Source organism: Morone saxatilis, unplaced genomic scaffold, assembly GCF_004916995.1.
Source record: "Morone saxatilis isolate NCDOM2014 unplaced genomic scaffold, NCSU_SB_2.0 Contig22, whole genome shotgun sequence".
Lineage (NCBI taxonomy): Eukaryota > Metazoa > Chordata > Actinopteri > Moronidae > Morone > Morone saxatilis.
This window is the reverse complement of record NW_023339785.1, coordinates 21,603,820-21,612,759: the sequence shown is the minus strand read 5'-3', so window position 1 is coordinate 21,612,759 and position 8,940 is coordinate 21,603,820. Positions and strand designations below refer to the sequence as shown.

Below are 8,940 nucleotides of genomic sequence, written 5' to 3'. Positions count from 1 at the left end.
CAAACAATGTTTGAGGAATTGACTCAGAACTATATAGAATCAATACGGAGGCGGAAGACCTGTCTGGCCAGGATAAGACAAGGGACAAGGCCTGTCAAATGGGCCTGACTGTAAGGAAAATTAACAAAGAAACAAGGTGGTCATGAGTGTCATTTAAAGCTGCGCCAATCAATATTTTTATAGTAACAATGGACCAAATGACTATGTGTAATGTGAAAGGTGTCGCTTGTTGTGACGAACCCACAGAATACCATAACTTAACCCTGCAGTCCTAGTTTCAACCTCTCTTAGCTAACCATTTTCTAGCCTCAGCTCTCGTTTACAGCCAGAGCAGGTTTTCAGCTGTTTTCAAGCTTTGATAGACCCACTACTTGTACGCTACTTGTCAAGAACTCCAAACAGAAACAGCCAGTTTATGTTAGCAACTAGCATTGGCTGGTAAAAACGGGAGCATTTAGCAGCAAAGAGCCACGTGACTTGAGACATGCTCGTCCAAGGAGTTTAAAGAAGACCATCGGACTTAAATTTGTCTGTTGAAATTAAAGGTCAAGTGTGTAGGATTTAGTGCCATCTAGCGGTGCACGCAAAGCGCGAGGGAGAAAGTATGGTAGCCGTGAAAAAATATATATCTAGAACCAGTTTTTGGTTTGTCCAGTCTGGGCTACTGCAGATCAACGTGGGAAGGCAATCTATAGTCTAAGGTAACAAAAACACAACGATTCTTATTTACAGGTGATTATACACTAATAGAAACAAACCTATGAATATTATATTCAATAGATCCTCCTAAATGTTACACACTGGACCTTTAAGAAACGGTTTGCTAACACTTTATCAACTTTATTTGATGTTTTGTGGTGTTTTGAACCCGCTCTGCTGCCCCCAAGTGGCTTTAAGTGAGATATTGGGATAATGTTTCTTTTTTTAATAGGCTAATATACCTGGAGGTTTGCCTTGTATGTCTGCCTTTTAACAAACACTGAAACAATTAAAGAAAGGAATGTCAGTAGGTTGAGTTCAATGGAGCGTTACATGTACCATTATCTACAGTGAAGTTTGAAAGGTTGTTGCACCATGAGGAGAATAACAGTCTGTAGAAACACTGATTGTTTGCAGCTTTTTTTGAATAAAAGACAGAAGAAAATATGTTTGTCTCTGTACAAAAACACAGGATCAGCCCTCAAAATACTTTATCAGTCTTCAACTATCAACTAACCACCATTATCCCATTATTAATGCAGTCACCAGTGTTACCATCACCATGACTTGTCATTGTCTAAAAGAAATTCAATGCAAATTAATAAAATTGCTTCTCAGAATCTAAATCAAAAGTCAATTTAACTTTAAACTCATTCCCTGGTCATTTTAATTTGCACTACTTGATGTAATAATAGGCTTCATCACCGAACTATAAATATTCTCAATTGGTTTCCATGGAGTGACTTTTAATCAGAGAACTTTTGGAAATTATATTTTGCACAGAGTAAGAGAAAAGGGCACCAAAAGCCACACTAACTAAACCCAGGAAATCAGTTTAAATCATGAAGACTAACAACAGTTAGTGCAAGCGCAGCGTCTGTTCGCAGCCCACTCAGTTCATTTTATGCTTAAATAAATTGAAGTCAATTATAAATCATCCTTCAGGCATTGACTGGCTGGTCTGGAGACAGCAGATGCAGAAACTTGATTAATAATAGCATTTGTACATTTCTCCCACATTCAGTACCATCATTGTGATTGTTCTGCTACGCCTTAAAGAAGATTAATAGTGGCATTTGTTAATGGATATCCATGTTGTTTTTTATTAAAAGAGGGCTGGTTTTTCTTTCTCTGTTGCAGAGCAGTGCTGGGACGATGATGATGATGATGATGATGGTGATGATGATCAGACTGTGGTTCTTACAGTTTTAAAGATTTTCTTTGGCCTTTTGGCTTTTTATTGAATAGTCACACTGTGGATACAGATAGGAAACATAGGGATTGAGAGAGGAGTATGACATTTTAGATTATTTATGTGTGGTGAGGGACTACAACTTTTAGTGATTGCGTGCAGATGTTATTCTACATTTTTCTTATTGTCAACAAATCTTGTAAAGACCAAAACCAACAATGTTTTAGTCCCCCTACCCCAAGTAGGACGCAGATTCATCTCTAAAATAAAGTTAAAATATGAAATAATTTAAGCCGAGAACATGTAATATTATCAAAATACTACAACATGTAGAATGAAATACTTAAACTATGAGATAGCAAAGTAAGTTTTGCAATTGCTGTAATATTTTGTTTAAATATCAGCCTGCTACGTAGTCACATTCATGCACATAGCGCATGCATACATCCATGATCAGTTGCAAGCATAATGTGATGTCAAGATAGTAATCAGGGTAAAATGAATGCTTCAAAAACACTGCAAATGGGAACTATTAGAAAGTGCAGATCAGGAGTACCCCTTTTCCACCACATTAGCTCTGGTTCTTAATCCGGTTCTGTCCTGAATATAGTATTTTACTGTATTTTAACACTGGTAATAATGGTGGTACTAATAAGAGCCTAATATTTTCTGAGGTGGTAGCGGTGTTAAAAGTTTGACATTCACTGTTTCAGTTCATCTCTCAATAATGTCCCACTTCCCTACCCTGTCTGTAGCTCTCAGTCTCAAACCCACTGGTTCTTTAAAAATGGGCCAAAAAGTAAAAGTTTATTTAAAAATAAAAAGATGGAACCATTTCCTAAACCAGCTGGGCACTGTAGTTCTCAAACAGGAGTAAACTGTGCAAAAGGACTTTTTTTTAGCCATGGACTAATACAGATTTTGTATGCTAGTGAGTATTTGTGGCACCAGAACAGCGTATGTGGGATCGACTCAAAATAAACTACAGTCAACCAGTGTAACAGTGTGGCTCACTGATGTGTTTACTGGGCAACAGTGGAGGAATGAGATATGCAGGCTTTGGCAACACAGCCGGTACTTGTTCTACGATCAATTGGTTTTAATACTTTCAGGGTTTTCTTGATATCAAGGAAAATATAGAGGAGAATCAGCCTTATCCGTACACACACATACCAGGTTTCGATGTTTATTTCAATGTGGCAAACATAAATAATATCCTAATTTTTGGTATGGCTGTCTTTGGCTTCAGTTTACTCTAGAACCCTTTTAACAGCACATAAATCATTATTCTTCAGATGTTCAGACTACCAGAAAAGATTATTAGCCCAATTAATTCTCTTCCAAAACACGCTGGTGTTAAAACTGTTTGACACACGTCTCCTGGAGTCACGAGTTAGTTTGTAACTGCTTTCTCTGAACGGCGCAGGTTCCTTTCATCTGAGATTCAAGTGTCTGTTGTCTCATTGAATTACATTGTGAAAATACAGCATTTATGCAAATATGTGCCCCCTCAAAAATCCTACATGTGCTGTATGATTCTGGTATCAATGCTACTGTGTCTCGGTGTTAAAAAAACCACATGTGGCTGACTCTGTGGTAAACGGAGAGGCTGCAGAATCCCACACAGGATTAGCTGCCTTTTCCACCATTTATAGGAAACAGATGTCTCAGAACCAAGCTGGATCTCGGCCAGGGCTCTGCACCGATACGCTGGTCTCCTGTTAATCCAGTGTGTCTGTGCATGCATCTTAAAAAGTAGCCCCGGCATCACAGGCTTTTGTGATAAGTGCTCTTGTGGAAGTCACATATGGACACCAGAACAGAAGACAGAAGACAGATTCTTGGCTGCAGTCTGTCTTCCTAACCTGTATTCAATAACTTCCATAGCCCACAGACTGCAAGGGAACCTGGTCGGTTTGTTTGGACTTGTGCTGGGTTTAATTAGTATTTTAATTACACTGTCTGGGACTCTTTCTGGTTTTTTTGTTCTAGGTTTAACCACTAGGGAACACTGTCCTCCAAACAATGCTTGAAGTGATGCAGCAGGTACCTGATCTGTTTTGTTTAATAAGTTGAAACAGTGTGGCCAACATTCATATTCACTTGGCAGCCTGGATTGTGAGTCTTGTGCGTCGTTTCATTTCAGCTTTTATTCAACAAAGCAGCTGCTCCACACTAATGCAGATTGACCCAAAGTTACAGATAAAACTACTAAATTTAGTTAAAGGATAAGGGGGATGGGGGGGTATCTTTTGCAGTTGAATGAATCATATCATTTTCCTTTTCGCCCTGCAATATCAGCGTCATATGACCCGCATGCTCAGTCATCCTAACTGCGGATGACATGAACACGCCGATCATAGTGTCCTCCACACTAAGGAGGAAAAGCAGAGAAAAGGGAGCCATCCTACTCTAATATCAAGTATTTAGAGAAGCTGTAATTACACACTGCTGGCAAACCAAGTGCTTGGTTAGAAACTGGAGGGATGGATTGTGTTGTAGTGTCAGCAGAAGTAGAAACAGCTGCATCTAGTGGAGTAAATCCATTTCCTAGCTCTGAGGGAGTCCAGGACATGCGGCTGCAAATGTCAATACATGTGCTGTATGCGCATTGGGCTTGCTGGTTTTCTCCTGGCAGCACGGCTCAGAGGACCAAACAGAACAAACTCGGCCCGATAGAAAGAGAGTGGCTCATTCAGGGCAACTGATATAGATCTGGACAAAAGAAAAGGGGAAAGCTGTGATGTTGTGTGAGTCATTGATCAGAATGCAGCAACATACCGCTGCATTGCTTCTGCTTTATTATCACTGATAAAAAGTTTTACAAACCACTCTCAGTATTACTACAAACAGTTTTATTTTAATGTTTCATGATGTTTTTTGCCCCTCCATTACAACAGTTACATGTACTCTCTGACTGACGCCACTAAACAAGCAAAAAAAATGTTCTAGGATTTAAAATGAAGAGTGGGTTTACATGCACACAATAGTCCATTTAAAGTCTTATCTGGAGTCACTAATGAGTGCCCATTCAAAACTACCCCTGTGTATAGAAATCATTATGTAGATCAGAAATCTTACTAGTAAATTACATTAAAAAGCAACATAAATAAGATAAACATGTTTTTTCTAACCAGATATTTAAGCAACTACAAGAAACTTTCATTTTGTGTAGACTCTGGCGGCCCCTGTGGACAACAGCGGTAGTGTTTCTACCGCCTCATTTGATTGATTTCAAGGGGAATGCGATCAGGTGGCAGGCGTTAAGAATAACTATACAGAAATAGCCAATCTTCTCACTGTCATATGGAGGTATTAGTATTAAACTGAGAGTTTTACATCCAGTTAAAAGCTCCTAGTAGTAGGTTTAACTGAAGATGTGTATGTACCATCACTCAAAGGCATTCAATTGAACCACGTGTGCATGCAAACACACTCAGAGGTATATCATTATATGGGGACTGCTGTCACACACAGATTGATAAGTTCAGACGACAAAAAGACTTAAAGATTTAAACAAAGAGAGGAAACAGCTGCGCTAAGTCTAAATGTGGTGATAAACTGGCTAAGTGTCCAACAAAGATTAGAAACAAATAATTGACACGTAATCTCTATTTATATTCTGTTATTACACTTTAGTTAGCGGGAGATTTCCATGGATTTCTTTGCCGTGCAGCTGCTTGATGTCCCCTCAGTCCCTTCTTTTAGGTGATCTCAGGTTAGTGGTTGTTTAAGAAACTTCTGTCATATACATTAGAGCAACTGACAGTAATAGAAAACTGCATGGGTTGGTTTTGGTGACAGTATTGATGAAGCGGGATAGGAGTGGGGCAAAATGGTGCTCATCTCCTGGTGGTCTAGCTCATCTCCTGCTGCCCAGATGTTGGGTCTGATGGTTCAGGAGGTTTATCAGAGGGGCCACTGCTTCCAGATTTGTTCTTTAAAGAACGTCCCAAAAACAGCCAGTACTCTTTACGGATGGTGTCCTTCTCATGTGCCAGAAGTTCACAAATCTTCAAAGGAGGGGAGAACAAGCACAAAAAAGGGTTAGGAAACGACAATAATGGCACAATTTTCAGTTTAAAATCCTGATCTTTCACAGATTCATCAGCAAGGAACAAATCTCTTAGTGGCAAAGATTAAACACAAGAAATCACACAGTTATAACAATTTCTAGGGTTATATTTTCCTTTAAAACAAAGCACTCACTTCTAGAGCCTTTCTTAAAGTTTCCTTTCGTTCCTCTTCCCCCACATTTTCTTTTTGGTTGCTGTTCTCCAAAGCGTCCTCGTAGCAATCAAACAGAAACGCTAGAAGATAAGGTGAACAGTGCGTCTCCTTCAGCTCCAGGACTCTCTCCAGCAGGCCGGGCGGAGACGACAGACCTCTGTCTTGCAGCATCCTTGGTTAAAAAAAAAGGGGGATACTGTCAGTGAGCTTTTCCATTTTTAATAGTCTCCACTTGTTTTTCCCCTGTGTCATATACTGTGAATGTCTGAATGCGGATGGCATACTGAAATATCAGTTAGGGCTGTTGCAGTGATTTAGGGTGTCTCAACAGTGGGGTAAAATTAGTCTGTAAGGAGTTCATCAGCACAACAGGACCTGTTTGTATTAATCTCTCACTCACTTAACTTGCGAATTTCAGCCCAATAAAGTCGCCAATTAGTTAACACATTTGTCTGAAAGTCGCCAATTAACAGGGTCATTTGTTCAACCGAAACACAGGCGAGCCGCAAACGCCACAGATGTGGCAAATTGTGATAATTAGCAGACTAGTCTGTGTTTTCTACTTTAAGACAGTTCAGTCTGAGCAGGTCAAACAGATTCATATGTGTTTGTATTCTCTCCGACACATATGAATCTGTGTTTTGCTCCTTGCAGATCTCTTGGATTCAGATTTAGACTGTAGAAAAAAAAAAAAAGATCTGATATGTTAAATCTTACCCTTTCAAATAGTTCCATGCGCTTTCATTGTGGGGAGCCTTTTTGATCTGGCTGAGACAATACCTTACACAAAAGAGAGGAACATCAGTTAAATGTATGCAGCAGAAAACTTATTGCACTGGCACATCCTGAAGGAGGAACAATGCTGAGGTTATAAAAAGAAACTTCTATTAGTCATACAGTTTTGTTCACAGGACAGCTTTACTTTGGCAAGTAAAAAACTGGAAATTAATTAGAAAATATTAAAATATTCCTCCTAAATTTTGTATTTGACTTCAAGTATTGTCACTTCAACACTTGTATTAATTTCTATGTAAAGCCTGGGATCCTTTAAATAGAAGCTATTTACAGGAAGAACTGTGGCTCCAAAATATCACTTTTTGTCCAACTTGAAAGGTGTGAATTAACTTTGTGTCTAAATCGTCCAGACTTTGAGGAAAAGTACTCACTGAATCTCTCTCTCCACTACGGCTGGATCAGAGAAGCCTGTAGTGTGAGAAATTACAAAATGCCTCTGGTTCCATGCAGAGTTATTCCTCACATCGTCTTCCAAGAGATTCTCCACAAACTTCAGCTCGCTGTCCCACAGTTTGTACTCCTGGATAAGACAAATGTTGGCACACGTACTTGTTTATGTAATCATGAAGTGCTTTTAGTGGTGGCCCTGCTGTGTATGAGACAAATACTGACCACAGAAGGACTCAAACAGCACATCAACAAACAACCAAATGAATAAGTAGAGGATTCGTTCTGGCAGAGCAGCTCGCTGTGGGAAGAGAACTGGATCTCAGTCCTCATTACTGAAGCCAAACTCTGCTAAGAGCTCCAACACCTACCTGGATGACCCACTGCCTGTGCTGCCAGGCGTGGTAGTTCTTCGCGTCTTGGCTGAGAATGTCCGCAATGAACTCCAGTTCCTCCGAGGGGTCATTCAACCACTCGACCACCATACGTCTGTGATGCCTGTGAGAGGAGTTCACAAAAACTAGTCTTACTTCCATTACACTGAATCCCGTTAGACTGGCTCCACCTCTTTCTCAACTGCCTTCAAATCTCGTCTTTTGGGGAAAACTTTGTATTATTCTACTCTCATTAACATCTGACTGAAGGTCAAACCAAACACACACACACACTGACATAAACATCCTTTTTAAACAAACACTTTAATGTATAATATCGACCTCTGATGGTGGATATTTGCTGAAGCACTGTCACATTATTTTTGCCGGCACTCACCAGACTTGGTAGTTTTTGGGTTGCTCTTCGATGATGGCAGTAATGTACCTCATCTCCTCCCTCAGGTCCTTTGATAGGGCTTGCAGCAGTACTCGCCTGTAGTGCCTGCACACACCCAACAACAACAACAACAACAACAGTGTCAACGCGTTTCCACAGAGGACACGACCATTGTTAAACACAACCCTCTCCTGGTCCTACCATATATTTATTCAGAAGCTTGTAAATTAAGTGAATTAAAAAAGTCCAGCTCTATCCAACGTGATATCCAAAAATAAAAGCTGGTACTGTTTGACTGAAGAGGTGAAAGCATTCTCCAAAGTTTGTTTTAAAACAGAAAACCATCTCTCTTCTATTTGTTCCCCATCACATTATGAAAAGACTCCTAAACGGTACATTAGTTTTCCATATTCCAAACATGCAGCATGCTCACCAAACTGTGTAATTGGCTGCATTCAGCTCAATGGCCTCTGCCGTCAAGGCGAAAGCCCGATCGCTTCTTTCATCGTTTTTCAGGAGCGCACGGAAATAGTCATAAACATCGGAGACTGTTGGAAGAAGTAAACACACACGTTCAATTAGAAAACTTCTCACCAGGAAAGCTCCGACTTCTAAACAAGGACCAGTGTGCAGGATGTTGTGACGTGTGTGAGAGAGACTGAGGTTAAAGTCCTACAGCCGGTGTAGAAACACAGACTCCATGAAAGACGAGCATCAGCGTCGCTCTAAGGTCATGAAAACATAGCGATCCCCTTATTCTTATACTTTACCATATACCTTATCTATCTATTCATCTTTTCTACCTCAGTATTTTATTCTATCGCTGTATTTTATTGTATTTAAATGCTATGACGACCCAATTTCCC

The 8,940-nt window shown here is 39.9% G+C and overlaps 1 protein-coding gene across 1 annotated transcript in view; it reads right to left on the bottom strand.

Annotated features, from left to right (window-relative positions):
* Nucleotides 1-4,727: 4,727 nt before the first annotated feature.
* fnta (farnesyltransferase, CAAX box, alpha) overlaps nucleotides 4,728-8,940 on the bottom strand; it is a 5,117-nt gene continuing 904 nt past the window's right edge. Inside the window, exons 3-9 of the mRNA XM_035669562.1 lie at nucleotides 8,508-8,622; nucleotides 8,075-8,179; nucleotides 7,675-7,801; nucleotides 7,288-7,436; nucleotides 6,839-6,901; nucleotides 6,101-6,293; nucleotides 4,728-5,904 (exon numbers count right to left, since the gene is read on the bottom strand). Coding sequence (XP_035525455.1) covers nucleotides 5,749-5,904; nucleotides 6,101-6,293; nucleotides 6,839-6,901; nucleotides 7,288-7,436; nucleotides 7,675-7,801; nucleotides 8,075-8,179; nucleotides 8,508-8,622 — 908 coding nt within the window. The 3' untranslated portion in view covers nucleotides 4,728-5,748. The remainder of the gene's footprint in view (nucleotides 5,905-6,100; nucleotides 6,294-6,838; nucleotides 6,902-7,287; nucleotides 7,437-7,674; nucleotides 7,802-8,074; nucleotides 8,180-8,507; nucleotides 8,623-8,940) is intronic.